Source organism: Medicago sativa, chromosome 1, assembly GCF_051527215.1.
Source record: "Medicago sativa cultivar Bolivia chromosome 1, Bolivia_mono, whole genome shotgun sequence".
In the NCBI taxonomy this organism is placed as follows: domain Eukaryota; kingdom Viridiplantae; phylum Streptophyta; class Magnoliopsida; order Fabales; family Fabaceae; genus Medicago; species Medicago sativa.
Window position 1 is genome coordinate 40,183,936 of NC_140749.1, and position 16,464 is coordinate 40,200,399.

Below are 16,464 nucleotides of genomic sequence, written 5' to 3' on the forward strand. Positions count from 1 at the left end.
ATATAATCACCGCAATGTAGGGATGACAATTGGACCCAGGCCCGATGGGCACCCGCAAAAAATACCCGCAATGGGTAGGGTAAAACCTCGCTTTTATGGGTATGGGCTTGGGTCTGGGTAATTACCCGCAAATTTATATGGGTATGGGTGCAGGTAAGGGCACTATACTACCCAGCCCGCAACCCGCATATACATATTTATATAATATAATAAATATTTTATCTATTTTTGGTGTACAATTATTTAATTTATTTAGCAATTTAAATATAAACCTAAACCTAAAAATTAATACGGTAATCATTTCATTCTTGCATTCATAAGCTCACGAGCTACAAATTTATGATTTAAATCAATTTGATGTTTATTTTAGCATGCATTTTTTTATATTTATTTTGAATGTTTTGTTTATCTTGTAAAAAAAAAACTGTTTTGTTTATAAATTTTTAGTTTTTCTTAAAATTAAATCTTGGTTAAACATTTGTAAAAGAAAATAATAAAGAGTTCAAAACAAGTTAAAACTGGTTTTTAAATTAAGTTTGGTTAACTGAATTGGTTTAAATTTATGGTTCAGTTCATAAACCATTTAATATGGTTCAATTTGGTTTAGTTTATGGATACAATTCAGTTAACCACATTTTTGCACACCCCTTAGCCAGGCAGTTGTTGTCGAAGGGGAAATAATTCAAAAGCAACATTTGTTTATTGAGACGTGGGGGGAGGTAGTTTTCGATCGAAGAAGTGCAGCTCTTGGCAGTTGAGCTTTTTGCAGTTATTTCTTCTATTTATACCACAACAATGGGCTAGAGTAACTCTATTCTTATTAGGCCTCAAAACTCTTGTCACTTAATTCTAAAAAGTTATTACACATTTAACTGAATTAAGCATCTCATTATTTTACTATCTCAAAACAATTACCACTAGTTAGTTTTTTTTTTTTTGAGGGAACCACTAGTTAGTTGTAACTTAGTAAAAATAGTTATTCACTAAAAATAACCTTCCCACTAAAATTACTAATTTACCCTCACTCACCAAATGACCAAAATACCAATAGTCCTAAAACTAACTAAAATACATTTCTAGGCTAAAAATCCGCTAATCCCAATAAAAATACCCAAACAAGCAATTAAGCACATTTACACACATATAAGCACACATAAATAATAAATAAAATAATCTTAGCGAAAAACAGGCTGTTACATTCAATGCGGTTGTAGCGCGAGTGTCGGTTGCAGTACCGAGGATAGCGTCGTCTTTCTCAGAATTCACCGGTTCGAGAATCGAAACCGTTCGACTTTGGAGAAATTGAATCGTTGAAAGCGGTGCTTGAGAGGTGGAGGAAAGGCTCATGGTGGTTCTCATGTGGGTTCCAGCCATTACTTCGGAGAAAGGAATAGTAACTGTTAACTGTTGCGGTGGAGGAACGTGTAACTGAAAAGGTTACGACAGAGATGCGCGTAACAGAAAATGGTTACAGTGGAGGATCGTTGGACTGTGGAGGTTAGCGAACGATCCCCTCCTTCTAGCTCCAAATGATCTGTCCGATGAGAACGGTTGAGTGGCGACACCGACAGAGAATGTTCCGGTGTGACGGCAACGACTTCCGACACGGCTGCGATGAGTCTTCACGGTGAACGAAAGGTGCCTGCAGGCACGTTAGCACTCCGCCACTCAAGTCAGTAGTGGAACTGAGAAAGAGTTTGTAAGAAGTGTTGTGGAAAGTGATGTGTACCTTGAGGGTAAAACAAGTTCACCCTTATATAGGCGCGTGTTGGTCATAACCGTCTCCGGGTTGTGCGGCGTGTGATTAGAGACGGAGTAAGACAAGTGTAGGGTGATCCTTTATGGCACGGTGTCGTAAGCTGGCATGCTCCCTTAAGTTTGGGCCTTAAGGCGGTGCAAGTCCGACCACGTGTCATCGTGCGGTTGGTCTTATGACCGGTCTAGAACAATTAGATTTACCATTCTGATTAGTTTTTTTTTTTCCTTTTTGATATTATTTTGTTTATGTTTGTCTAACATAGACCTTGTCCAACAATGGATCGTCATATTTTTAATAAATTTTAATAAAATACTATTTTTATTATTCCCTTTTTATATATTCTAAAATTATTATTTTTAATTAAAAGTGATAAAAGATAAAAGTCAAATTCGGCAAGATTTTTTTTAATATAATCCTCCCATCCGTTTTAAAATGAGTGTCATTTTAGCCAAAAAAATTGTTTTAAAATGAATGTCACTTTACATTTCCAATACAACTTTAATTTTTTTCTACCAACCTTACCCTCAATAAATACTCAAACTTTTCTCTCACACAATTTTCAATTCAACTTTAAGTTTGTCTTTTTCTTATAAAGTAAATGCAATTTAGTAAAAGTGTTATGTCTAATCATTATTTCATTTCATTCTTTAATCTGTGTGCAATTGACTAAATCGATATTTATTTTGAGACGAAGCGAGTAATAAATAATAACAAAATTACAAATTTATCCACTATAAACTATTGTTATTATTAGTTAGTTTGTTGGGTTTAGTGTGTGTTTGGTATAGCGGTGGGGAGAATTGATTTTGATAAAATTGAGTTTGAGAGAATTGATTTTAATTAAAAGTGAGTTGAATGTGAATTGATTTGTGTTTGGACACACTTGTTTAAAAGTGATTCTTATGATTTGATGTTGTTTGGATAGTTTGAATCAAAATTGATTTTGAACGTAAAATGACCAAATACCCCTAACTTTATTCTTACAAAAAAAAAAAATTAAATCAGATTTACACACATACTGTGTGCGTGTCCCTTCCAACCCAACCCAACTTTATTCATATCATTCTCTACACTGTGTGCCCCTTCCATTTCTCCACAACCTTCTTCAATGACTTCTACACCCATCCTCATCTCTCAATACTCTGCTACCGTTTCTTCTTATTCCATCTCTCAATAATTTCATTCCATTCTACCATTTTTTCATCAATTAGTACTTGTGCCCAATAAAAGAATGAACTTGCAAAGGGAAATTTAGATCTGTGTGGTTGGAGTGCAAGATCTGGGTAAGGCGAAGAAGAAAGTTATGGGTAATTTGGTAAAGTGTATCAATCACTGAAAATTAAAAGCCAAACGTGATTTCGCTCTGCCGTGGAAGCTACGAATTCCAGCTTCTCCTGTACCGGAGTTTAGAAGCTTAAAGTACGATTTCTGTAATTGCTTTTTATGTTAGCCAAACAACCAAAAAAAGGGTGGAAACCACGTTTTGTTGTTTAAACGCAGTTTTGGAGGAAAAAAACGTGCCTCCAAACAGACACTTAGTGGTTTACCAAACAAGACTGGTCCGAGCAAAAGAGTAGAAGAGACACGACTCCGAACAAAATCAAGAAGAGGCAACGACTAGAACTAGAAAGGTAATCATATTTCACAATTTTATTACTATTATATACATTTTCGTTCACTTTTTGTTTTGTATTTAGTCGATTCGATTCCTAATTCTGTTGTTAGGGTTCCGCCGTCTGCTCCATTCCGAGAAAAGCGATGGCAATGCCTGTGCATCTGACGCTTGGGGCGCTTGCGATGATTTGCAGCGACGATAATGGTCAAAATGGTTCTATTGACGTGGTTAATCCAATACTACAAGTCACCAAATTGCTCGAAAGCGGAAAAGATAGAGGATTGAGACTTTCGGATGGATATTTTTGGGTGGATTCAACTCTCGCCCCGCATTTGCACTCCCTTGTTGACGCTGGAAAGCTACAAATAGGCTCGGTTTTCAAACTCACCAAATACCGGTGGAAATTAGATCCAAGAACCCCTGTATACTGCCGGTTAGTTTGTAGTACTGTCTATTTAGTTTAGTCAAAACTTGAATTACGTCCATTTGATTGTCTACTTATTATTTTTATTTATTATAAACAGAATGGTTATGGTCGATGACCTTGAAGTTGTGCTGTCGAACTGTGATCTGATGCGTTCTCCTGACCCACTATACCCTGATGTACCCCCATTCCATAGAAAATGAGAGCTGGTTGGAAAGCCATCCCACTATTCATATTCAATGATGTGATTTAATGCGTTTTTAGTTCTTCTATGTGTTATGTCATTTGTACCGAAATTTGGTATTTTATGGATACATGTTCATCTACCTTTCTTGCTAAATACTATATTGCTTATGGTTGAATCTTGATATATACTGTTTTATGGTATGTCCTTCTACCTTCTATTCCCTTGAATTGTTCGATTTCTATTTTACATGTACGTGGTATAGTTAACAGACTATCCTTGTAGACTGACAAATTAGAAAGTTGCAACTTTAGGGTTTGCCCTGTTCTTAGTGAACCCAACAAACAAGCACAACAGTGCAGTATACTATAGAGCAATCTCTATGTTCAACTGTTTTGGTTTCTTCCCCTTCTCTGTTACTAGATTTCAATTCATACCATGGATTTTGCTGCAACAATGGTTAGTACTTCTCACGTAAACGACGACATTGCTTTCTTTGTAAAATTTCAACTTTTTCTACCCCATAAACTGAGAAACATTTGTTTACTATGATGTTTTAAGTAATGGTACTGACATCATAATCAAATAGGATGGATTTGTTTCTTAAATGTTCACGACTGCATAATCACCTAGCAGGTTGTTTCTGTAGGATTTGTTCTGTTCTGTTTTTTCCCTCAGCAAAGATTGTTTCTGAGGGATGCATAAGATTGGTAGGTCCATCTTACTACGGAAATCAGAAAAATTTGTTCTAATTAATTATGACAAGTAGATTGAGTTTACGAGAAAATAGTGCTCGATCACAATATTTTTTCTCATGTGTGGAGTGCCATTAAATACATTGAGATCCTACAAAATTCTTCCTGCAGGTTGCTGAGAAATGGTAAAAACATTACTAACTTTTGGTTAGATAAAAAAATGTAGGACAGAAAATAAACATTTGACCAACGAAACTAACCTTTGATACTCAATTGGCACCTCAGTACTGTGTTTCCCTCAGTACTGTTAAAGCTCAAAAAAGCTACTGTAGTTTAAACTTTAAAGCTTCACTGTACACTTTGGATGAGTGTAGAGCTAAAAAATTTTGACAGAGGAATTTATTATTGAAGATTAAGATTATGTATTTCTCATGAATATACCGTTATGAGCTTCAGAAAACTCTAGGTACCGAGTTTTTTGACTAAATTGAACCATTGATCTTTTTAACTCATTTAAACCATTGATGAGACTATGTGCTTGCATCTATATTCAGTTGCTGTTCAATTCTCTTACATGATTTTAGTGAGACAAGGCTTTCCACTTAAATTTCTGAAACCAAAGTAAAATAAAATCATGTTATCTATAAAACTGATTGGGAGTTTGAATAACTTGACTTAATTTAGAGACGAGTCTTCGATGGATAAACTTAAATCTGTTACCATATTTTTCCAGGCCATGCTAGCTTAAAACCAAAAAGAATTGACCCTTTTCATGTTTTCTGTGTGACTTCATTGCTTTGTCTATTTTCCAGTTTATTGCAGAGTCACATACAGGTTTTACAAGTATTCTGAAAATATGTTTGATTTTGGCATATCTTATATCAAAGCCTCAATCCAAGATAATTATATATTGCAGTTGATTTCATTCTCTAGTACATTGATACTTTATTTACCATATACAAAACAAGTACACTGGTGAAAGAATTATGGTAGGATTTTTGGCTGTTCATACATGCTTATAACTAGTCAGCGACTATGATCACAAAGTGTCAGCTCATTCTCTAATTATTGCTACAGATTAGGGTTAGTGAAGTGGCTAAACTACAATTGAATATTTTAAAAAATTCATGAACTCTAGTAAATGCTAGGAATCATTGCTTTGTATAATTGGATTGTGTGACCTTATTGATCAAATAATTGATAGCAAGGTAACCATGTGTATTCATGTATCAAATAATCTCTTCATCAGACTGGCAAGCAGCAATAACCTTAACCAAAAAACCTAGCATAGTTATTGACTGAGAGCTCAATAACTATACCTTCCATGTTAGCCACTATGTTTGTTGGAGGATTTTTGATAATAATTCATCACATTTTCCCATATAATATCTTCATTATTTTTTATAATAATTCATCACATTTATAGCTTTTGGAAATAGTTAATGACTTTGTTCATATTAGATTCTACTCATGCTCGCTTATACATATTCAGCCAAACTGGCACATATGAATATCACAATGAAGAGAAATGTTAACAACACACATTTTTTAACACACTCTATTTGATTGATTAAAATATACATGAGACCTACCAAAATTATATGGGACCCACATGATTTGGTGGGACCTATATGAATTTTAACCAATCAAAGAGAGTGTGTTGGAAAGTGTGTGTTGGAATGTGTGTCACTAGCATTCTCTCAGAATGAATATTGGATTATTCCATTTTATCTAATATAAGCCCATATATTTGGTTAAAAAAATCAATATCAACATAAATCCCATTCACAACTAGAACCACTGAAAAATCAATCAAAAACAAAATATGTGGAATGCATTGCATCACCAAGGTAAAAAATGAAGAAAACAAATAAAGCTTCTCACACATTTCACTCTTTGCCCTTTATCTGCATCCTTTGCTACCGAACAGGATCTACTTTTGTACTTTAATATTTCCCAACTTGCTCCATTTTATCTATATACCTCAAACATTATTTTGAGAAATTGGTGAAACTTTAAATCCCCGTCTATCAGTTTCTCCTTTGAACTAAGTTGGTGGTGCTTATTGAAGTTTAGGGTTGGAGTTGGCAGTTTCAAATATTTTCGGCATCATAATTTTGTGGTAGGCCTCCTTTGATTTGGTGGCTGGTGGCCCTTGATGTTATTTTGTAACATGTAAATTATATAGTCATATGGAAGTTAGTGTTGGATTCACTTTGGATAATAATGCAGATGTAACAAACCAAAAGTTTCAAAATACACCATACACAAGTTTGATGTATTGTATATTATATAGGAAGTGGTATAACACTTACCAACCGTGTTACGTTTCCTGTGTTTGCGTCCCTTCACCAGCCGACCGATCTCATGTAGTATCTCGATCCTACTGACAGTGACCATTATTCTCTTTCTTTTATTCAGATTTTGAGTTCAGTTAGTGTTAATGGCACTCTGCTGCAAAAGATATGCTTATGACACAACCACTGTTTTGTTGAACCCTGCTCTGCTACCGGATAATTTAACCTTATTCCTTCTACCCTTCAACCATATGAAAACTTTGAGTAGAATCTTCCTCCTCTAGGATTTTGTTATGATTGTGTTACATGAGCTAGATGTGAATGACTATTATGGGGAGAAGGAGGTCATAGTCGTGCAGAAGTTATTTAGAAATGGTAGCTGGGCATGAGACTAATTCCAGAGTACTATAGTCAATAACACTATTTGACATTTATTTGTATGGAATAATGACACATATATAACCTACTTGTTCTTGGTATCATAGCAAGTGAAACATAATTGGTTGATATGAACTTCCTATTTACTCTACTCTTTTGTGTATGCTCATGAATTCATTGATATGAGATTAATGATGACGTGGAAAGTCCTAGTAAAAGACTGCCATGTACCTTTAATTAGTTTTAAGTCATTAACCATATTGTGCTTCAAATGTGCATGTGAACTGGGTTGTTGGAGGTCAAACGTAGAAAGACATTGAACAACCCTGTAATGATTCTCCACGTCATATGTTTTTTATCAGCACCAAAGGCATGAAATATTGTGATATACTTCATGCTTTGTTGCTATTACTTTTGTTATATACCGTCAATATACCATCTTGAAAATATAAGTTTTGATTTTTGATGAAGTAATAATTATAGGTTTAATTACAGTTTTGACCCCCTATGTTTCAAGAAGTTGCGATTTTGACCTCTTAACTAAATAAACTACAAAACCGCCCCTTAAGTATTGACTTTTTTGCAGTTTTGGCTACCCAGGCCAATTTTGACAAAGTCAATGCACACATGGACGCCACGTGTGTATTTTTTTTTTAAAATATTTTTTAATTAAAAAATAAAAAATATTTTTTTATATTTTTTTAATAAAAAATAAATAAATACACACGTGGCGTCCACGTCAGCTTTGACTTAGTCAAAATTGGCATGGGGGGCCAAAACTGCAAAAAAGTCAATACTTAGGGGACACGGTTTTGTAGTTTATTTAATTAGGGGGTCAAAATCGCAACTTCTTGAAACATAGGGGACCAAAACTGCAATTAAGCCATAATTATACTATTTTTTATAAAAAAAAATTATTTATTTTGGTTGTTTAACAAATGCCGAGAGTGTTTAGCATTCTCCTTAATTTATACACCTTTCTCAAAATTAGAACATATTTTGTAGGGGTGGCAAAACGGGTCTGACCCGCCGGGCCGGCCCGTTTGGCCCGCTATTTTTGGCGGGCTGAGTCGAAGTTTTGAACTCGCTTTCTATAGTTGGCTCGGCTTGACTCGTCTCGTTAAAATACGGGGCGGACACGGGGCGGGGTGTGCCGGCCCGCTTAACTCGTTGGAAACGGGAAAGGCGCGGGGTGGCCTGCTTAACTCGTGTTTCAATTTGTTATTTTGAGTCTTGTTTTATGCTTTTGGATTTATTTTGGTTGTTAGATTTATTTTGAGACTTATTTTATGATTTTGGATTTATCTTAGTTGTTGAGTTTATTTATTTTGAGACTTATTTTATAATTTGGTTGTTGGATTTATTTTATGATATGTTTTATGTTGCGGATTTGCCTTATTTTGCTATTAGTTATGATGTTGAATTCGACAATTTGATAATTATTTTGTTTTTCACAAATGTAACTACCTATTCTTTTATATTTTTTTACGATAAAAGCAACATAGTTTTTTCGTTACAATTAAGTTGTAAAAAAAAGTTTTTTGTTTGGCGGGCGGGTCCCGCCAACTCGCAAGTCCGCCACTAAACGGGGCGGGGTGAGATTTTGGACTCGGCTCGTCTCGTCTCGTTTTTAAGGGCTTAGACGGGGCGGGCCTAAATGGGGCGGCCCGGCCCTTGCCATCCCTAAGTATTTTGTTGAAATGATTTCACTAAATCCTCCGACGACCTGGAACTCATTTCCTTTCTAAAGTCAGTCAATGCATTCCATGCTATGAGCTTACTACAAAAAACGTACCCCCACTCATTTACTTTTAAAGAACGCGTCTTCTCTTATCCACACACACGCTCTCTCACTTGTTGAGTTGTACAAATTGAAGAAGCTCACTAGATCTTCAAAGCTCTGATCCAAAATTTCAACTACTCTCTAAAACACAAACTACTTAACCTAAAGCTTTGTTGCAACTACACTCTCAGGTTTGTTTTGCCAATTCAATTCTACTGCAGTTATTTTAATTTAATTCCTTTTATGACTTATGATCACAATAAGCTAGCTTACACCAATTTCGCTAAGCTACTTCAAGTAGCTTGTAACTTATCATTTTTTATCTCAATTTTATTCTTATAAGTAACAGTACTTAAAGCCTGTGCAAAGAATACTATGAGCTTGTTACTGCTTATATCTTATTTTTCATGTTGAACTAAGTAAAAGACTTTTCTGATCCCAAATAACCCTCCAAACACGTCAATCCTTCAAATGAAGGAGACAGTAGGTTCAACATAATTAAGTTGGCTCTATTTTATTTATTTTTTATGAAACACGGACACCACACAACACTAACACATCGACACAAGTAATAACTTGAAAAAATTGCATAATTGAATGTATTCACATCCGTCGAACACTGTCACGTGATCACAGTCATGGGTGCTACAGAGTTTATTTTTAATTCTTCTTGATATATAGTAATTCATAGATAACCTATTGGCATACTTCATCAGAAATTTGTTGACTTGACAAAGAATCGAAGTCAACTCACAACTGGACTTGCTTGCTTATTGGTGTTTAGATGGCTTCTTCTTCATTATCTTTTGGTGCTTCTCATTCAAACTCAAAGCAGCTTCATGTTTTTCTCAGCTTTAGAGGAGAAGATACTCGATACAATTTTACAAGCCATCTATATGCTGCCTTGTGTGGAAAAAAGATCCGCACATTCATGGATGATGAGGAAATTGAGAGAGGAGATAACATCTCGCCAACGCTTTTATCAGCTATTGAAAGCTCGAAGATCTGCGTAATAATTTTCTCGCAGGATTATGCGTCTTCTTCATGGTGTTTGGATGAACTTGCGAAGATCATTGAATGCAGTGAGAAGAAAAAACTTGTTGTTATACCTGTTTTCTATCACATCGATCCATCTCATGTAAGACACCAGAGGGGAACCTATGGAGACGCATTTGCCAAACACGAGGATCGTTTCAGGGACAATCTAACCAAGGTACACATGTGGAGAACTGCCCTGCACAAAGCTGCAAACTTGGCAGGATGGGTTTCTGAGAAAAATCGGTAAAGTTGGTAAATATGTTGTAAAATAACTGTTTTTTATTTTTAATATATTCAAATCTTAGTTATGAGTAATTTAGTATATTTTTTGAGAACTATTTTTGAGAGATTAGCTAATAAAAAAAAACTTTTTGAAAGAAAACAATAGATTTGGAATAATATTTATTTTGATTTCTCGCTCCATTTGTGATTGTTGTAATATGCTATATGGTTTATGTATAATCTATCAAAGAAATTATGATTTTTGATTCCCATGTGTCTATTAATTTTGCAAATTTTCTTTTTCATCTAGGTCTGAGGCTGTCCTAATTAAAAAAATTGTTGAATATATATTAGACAAGTTGAAATGTATGAGTCCACATGTTCAAAAGAAAGGACTTGTTGGAATTTCTCGACACATTGTCCATGTGGAATCATTGTTATGCTCTAGGTCAGCTGATGTGTATATTGTTGGTATTTGGGGTATGGGTGGTATAGGCAAGACAACCATTGCAGATGCTGTGTTTACAAAAGTCTCATATCAATACGAGGGATACTACTTTGCTGCCAATGTCAGGGAAAAATGGGGAAATCGGATAAAGTTGCGGAATGAAGTTCTGGCGGGTGTGTTAGGGGACCAAAGCATCAATATTAGCACCCCTACAATGAGTTCCGCCTTTGCTGTAGAAAGACTTAAATGTAAAAAGGTCCTCGTCGTTCTTGATGACGTGAGTTTATCAGAACAAATAGAATATCTTGTTGGAGGGAGAGATTGGTTTGGACCTGGTAGTCGAATCATAGTGACCACCCGAAACAAAGAAGTGTTTAACAGTGGAGTCGATGAAGTATACCAAGTGACGGTATTGAATTCTCATGAAGCACTAAAGCTTTTTAGCTTGAATGCCTTTCAACAAGACAGTCCATTGATTGAATACCAACACTTGTCAGAAAGGGCAGTGGCTTATGCTAAGGGCATTCCTCTAGCTCTTAAAGTTCTGGGCTCACATCTTTGTTCCAAACGACCAAAAGAATGGGAGAGTGCATTAGAAAAGCTGAAGAAATATCCAAAAGCTGAAATTTATGATGTGTTGAGATTGAGTTATGAAGGATTGGACCCTGAAGAGCAGGAGATATTTTTAGATATTGCATGCTGTTTGAAAGGACAAACAAAAAGCCAAATAACAAGTATATTAGATGCATGTGATTTTTCTACTGAAATTGGGATGAGAAGCCTTGAAGACAAGTCTCTTGTAACTGTTTCTAAAAACAACACAGTACAGATGCATGATTTGATACAAGAAATGGGACGTTTTGTAGAATCTGAGAAAAAGCCTGGAGAAAGGAAACGGTTGTGGAATCCTAAAGAAATTTATGATGTCTTCAAGCATAACAGGGTAGGGTTCAAATTTCTTAGTCTGCACCACATTTCTAAATATGTCCAACGCATTAATCTGTCAATCATGTTTAATACTTTAAATTTGTTTACTCCTTTTATTTTCCAGGGTATTGAAAGTATTGAGTGTGTTGTGTTGGACATGTCTCAAATCAAAGAGTTGACATTAAGCCCTCAAACATTTCAGAGAACGCACAGGCTCAGAGTTTTGATATTTTATATACCCTCCGGTGATACGAGAAGAATCAATGTGCATATTTCCAGAGGTCTCGATTGCATGCCTCTCGAAATATGTTATTTCAGATGGGACTGTTTTCCATTGAAATCCTTGCCACCACAGTTTTGTGCGGAGAAGCTTGTCGAGCTTGATATAAAACATAGCCGAATTGGAAAGCTCTGGGATGGAGTACAGGTATTTTGTGGAAACTTGTTAACTTCATAGACTTAAAGAACTGATAAAAAAATCTACAACTTGTGAAATAAGTTTTGGTTTCTTATAATACAGGATCTTGTGAATTTGAAGTCATTATGCCTAAGTGGTTGCAAGAACTTGGTTGAGCTCTCAGATTTGTCTTTGGCCTCGAAACTTGAGAAAGTACATCTTGACGATTGTGCGAGCTTGTTGAATGTTCCTTCATACATTTTGTCACTTGATAGTCTGCTTGCACTAAATTTGAGAGGCTGTAAACAGCTCTGTTACATTGAAAGTGATAAGCAATCTAGATCTCTTCGATGGCTTAATTTGAGAGGGTGCTCAAGACTTGTAAGGTATTCAGTTTTTTCACAGGAACTGGAGTACTTGAACTTGGATTTCACGGTAATTGAAGAACTTCCTCACAACCTCGACCTCTTACCAAAGTTAAAAAAACTATCATTAAGAGGAAGTAATATTGAGATATTGCCTGCTAGCATACAACATCTCTCCTTGTTGAGAGCTCTTGATGTAAGTAACTGCAGGAGGCTTCGTTCCTTGCCCAAACTCCCATTATTGCTACAAGACTTCAATGCAAGCAATTGCATATCCCTAGAAACAGTATCAAATTTAGGGATCACAATGTTTCAAGATTCTTTTGGTAAGCTAAACAAGAGAACATTGCTGACACAGATTCACAAGGAAGAACAAATGTCTATTCTTCATCGTGACTATTTGGGTAGATTTGAGTTTCATAATTGCATAAAGTTGGATCAGATTGCACGCATGACTGTTATGGAGGAGGCACTAATTAGAATTCAGCTAGCAGCTTACTTGTCATCAAAGAATCAAGTGTTTTATGATCCTTATTGTCAAGCTGATGATGAAGTTTCAAAGAATTTTGACCGTGAGGATTTTCTATATGTATCCCGGCCCTTTTATAGTATTTTACTGGGAAATAAAGTGCCAGATTGGTTCCTGCATAAAGAAACAAACTCCTTGTTCATCACTATTGAATTTTCTGAACGATGGAATTTACTGTGCAGATGCCGGGGGTTTGCCTTCTGCCTTGTTCTTGGAGCATCCGAATCAAACAAGAAGAACATTCGTCGTACTGGTCTTATTGCAGGGTGTAGATACAATTTTGGAGGCGAATATAAAGGAACATCCATTATGAAGTCTTCTTATAGTGATGCTAAGTCAGACCAGGTATGGCTTTGGTATGACCAAATTTTAGAAGTTGCAGATTTCTCAGGGACATTACCATGGAAGGTCTACTTTGAGTTTTTTGTTCGGTCGGGTTGTTCAGGGTCTATAGTGAAACAGTGTGGAATTCAACCATTGTATGCTCCATTCGACATCATGGAAAGCTCAAATGAAGAAGTTAATAAAGAAGTTAAGATGCCTTACCATGAGCTTGAATACAGAAAAGATCCAAGAAATTACGGGCTTCTTCGCCACTATGCTCATCCTCCTGATGGCCTTGGATTTCCATCAAAACAACAAAGGATTTCTGGGCGTCATGATGGACATATTATGAAACCTATTCCATCTACTTACTGTGCCGAGAATGTTCATAATATTGAAATGGAACACAATCATGCTGAAGTATTTGTTAATTTTGGTCTTATTCGTAGTGGTTACCACCAACCACGCGATCTGCAGTGTTTAGCCCAAATGCTTCTGGATAACTATTGTTATTACGGTAAACTTGTAGACAATATCAACATCTTTTCATCCCTAAGGAAATTGTCGCTAAGTGATTGCAATGTTGAGAGCTTTCCTTCTAGAATTGCAAACCTTTCAAGGCTGGAAACCCTTTCAATAAGAAACTGCAAGAGCCTTGGGTCTCTGTCCAAACTTCCACCATCCCTTCAATATTTGTTTGTTTCTGGATGCACATCTCTGAAGACGGTTGAATTTGCTGAGGAATATGTCATGGAAGTTAATGTTATTTCTCCCAATGGAAAGATAACTAAGGTCCCCAAATTTGAAAAAGTGTCAAGAATACAAGTTACTGATCCACGAACAAAAGTCAGGGGCTGGACAATGCAAAAGTTTGTGTTTGAAAAACTGTCAATAATACAAGTCAGGGGCTGGACAATGCAAAAGTTTGTGTCTTTGATGGTCATTACGTGCAATGTTGCTTCAAATTCAGATTCATTGAATGTTGAGAGACGTGACTGCTGTACAATAGAAGTTACCGTCAATGAGTTAGTATAAATTTAAATTGGGTCTTCGATGACCATTTTGTTCAATGTTGCTTATATACTCTCTATTTGAATGAGGTCCTCTAATCCAAAGTTCAATTATAAATTCTTCGAATGCATCGACTGTATAATGGAATTGGGAACGGATTGGATCCAAATTCATCCAAGACGATTATTATTATTTTTTTTTAAATCAATTTTATCTATACTATATATAAGAAAAACTACCTCTTTCAGCTTTTTGAGCTGACTTTTTGTTTTTCCAAAAATGTCCTCAATTTTCATCACAGATAACACATGTAACAAATGGATAAACATAAATTTAAATATTAAAATAAAAGTGTAACAAACATAAATGTCCAATTTGTTCTTTTATCATTTAAAACTAGTAATAGACCCGTGCGGAACACGGGTCATGTGACATTGTGCTAATCATATAAAAAATAATTACATTGTTTTTTTTTTTTGACAGAAATAATTACATTGTTAATATCATGAAATGTTTAAAAATATTAAATGAAAATTATCAACATTAATATAATGTTTTTATTGAATTTTGTTTTCCTTATATATAGTAAATTATGTTAAAAATTTGAATTGCGTATGTTATGGATTTTATTTTCTAATGTACAAGAAAACAATTTTTATATACAGATTTGAGAAAGTTAATAAACTTATTTTTTTAAAACTCATGATTATTTTCAAAATATCAAAATTAATGTAATATTTCTATTAAATAAATTTTTATTTTATATGCAAAACTTCGTTCAACGTTTGCATTGCACCCGTTGTAGATTTTATGCGTTTTATCTGCATAAATAAATTTTTATGTAAATATATGAGAAAGTTGATATGATAAAATTGTGAAATCTCATTATTATTGTCAAAATATAATAGTTGTTCTATTGAATAAATTTTTATTTTACATGCAAAACACCGCACCCGTTGCAAATTTTATATGCTTATATATGCATAAATAATTTTTTATGTGCATATGTGAAAAAATTGATATGATAAAATTTTGAAAACTCGTTACTATTTTCAAAATATCAACATCAATGTATTGTTTTTATTAAATAACCTTTTATTTTTTATGCAAAACACCATTCAATGTTTGCACCGCATCTGTTGTAGATTTTATGTGTTTTATGTGAAGAAACAAAATTTAATCTAAATATATAAGAAAGTTGATATGTCAAAATCGTGGAAAATCATTAATATTGTCAAAATATAAACATTAATATTGTGTTTCTATTGAATAACTTTTTATTTTATATGCAAAACACCGTTCAATGTTTGTACCGCACCCGTTGCAGATTTTATGTGTTTATATATGCATAAATAAATTTCTACGTACATATATGATAAAATCGATACGATAAAATTTTGAAAACTCGTGACTATTTTCAAAATGATAAAATTATGAAAACATGTGACTATTTTCAAAATATCAAAATCAATGTAGTGTTTCTATTAAATAACTTTTTATTTTATATTTAAGACACCGATAAATATTTGCACCGCATTTGTTGATATAACCCCCATACTAAACGTACCTAGGAAGTTTAGCACGCCGTTTACACTGATTTTTGGTAAACAACCGCTGGTTTAAAAATACTTACTTGCAAGATCAACCAGTAAATCTTAGGAGCATATTTTGTGCTTTTTGTGTTATTTCAAGAAATGTAATGTGCTTAAAAAGATAAATAAAGTCAAAGAAAAATAAAAACAATCGAATTGAACCCAGTTGAATTCAATCGAAATTTGTTAAGTAAAAACAAAGAAATTGTTCAACATGAACAAATAAAATGCAAAGATACTTAAGGCAAAAAACTTAAATAGCATTGATTGAATGTAAATTGGTACACAGATTCATACATTGCAACTTGTAACTCATTTCTCGCTTCCATACGGATAATTTGCGTGTAAGTTTTGTATGATTGGATTGTGACCCTTTTTCCATCGGGAAAACTACTATTTATACAAAAATAGAAATAACTACCTAAACTTTGAATTCAAACTTATAACTATAGAAAACTAACAAGCCTTATCCATTA

At 34.5% G+C, this 16,464-nt stretch overlaps 1 protein-coding gene and 1 long non-coding RNA gene across 5 annotated transcripts; both read left to right on the forward strand.

Moving 5' to 3' along the window:
* Positions 1-2,780: 2,780 nt before the first annotated feature.
* On the forward strand, positions 2,781-4,160 carry LOC146954914 (uncharacterized). The gene is made up of 3 exons (XR_015015541.1): positions 2,781-3,390; positions 3,485-3,807; positions 3,899-4,160. It is a non-coding gene; the product is annotated as an uncharacterized LOC146954914 (long non-coding RNA).
* A 4,877-nt stretch (positions 4,161-9,037) lies between these two features.
* On the forward strand, positions 9,038-14,522 carry LOC146954915 (putative disease resistance protein At4g11170). Of its 4 annotated transcripts, none has more exons than XM_085719101.1 (5): positions 9,038-9,326; positions 9,852-10,416; positions 10,706-11,786; positions 11,895-12,197; positions 12,291-14,522. In XM_085719101.1, the coding sequence occupies exons 2-5, from the start codon at positions 9,920-9,922 to the stop codon at positions 14,418-14,420; spliced, it is 4,011 nt and encodes a 1,336-aa protein (XP_085575227.1). In that variant the 5' UTR covers positions 9,038-9,326; positions 9,852-9,919; the 3' UTR covers positions 14,421-14,522. The 4 variants fall into 4 exon arrangements, with proteins under 4 accessions (XP_085575227.1, XP_085575230.1, XP_085575239.1 ...); XM_085719104.1 differs by having other exon boundaries at positions 9,920-10,416; XM_085719113.1 differs by having other exon boundaries at positions 9,988-10,416.
* Positions 14,523-16,464: the final 1,942 nt, after the last annotated feature.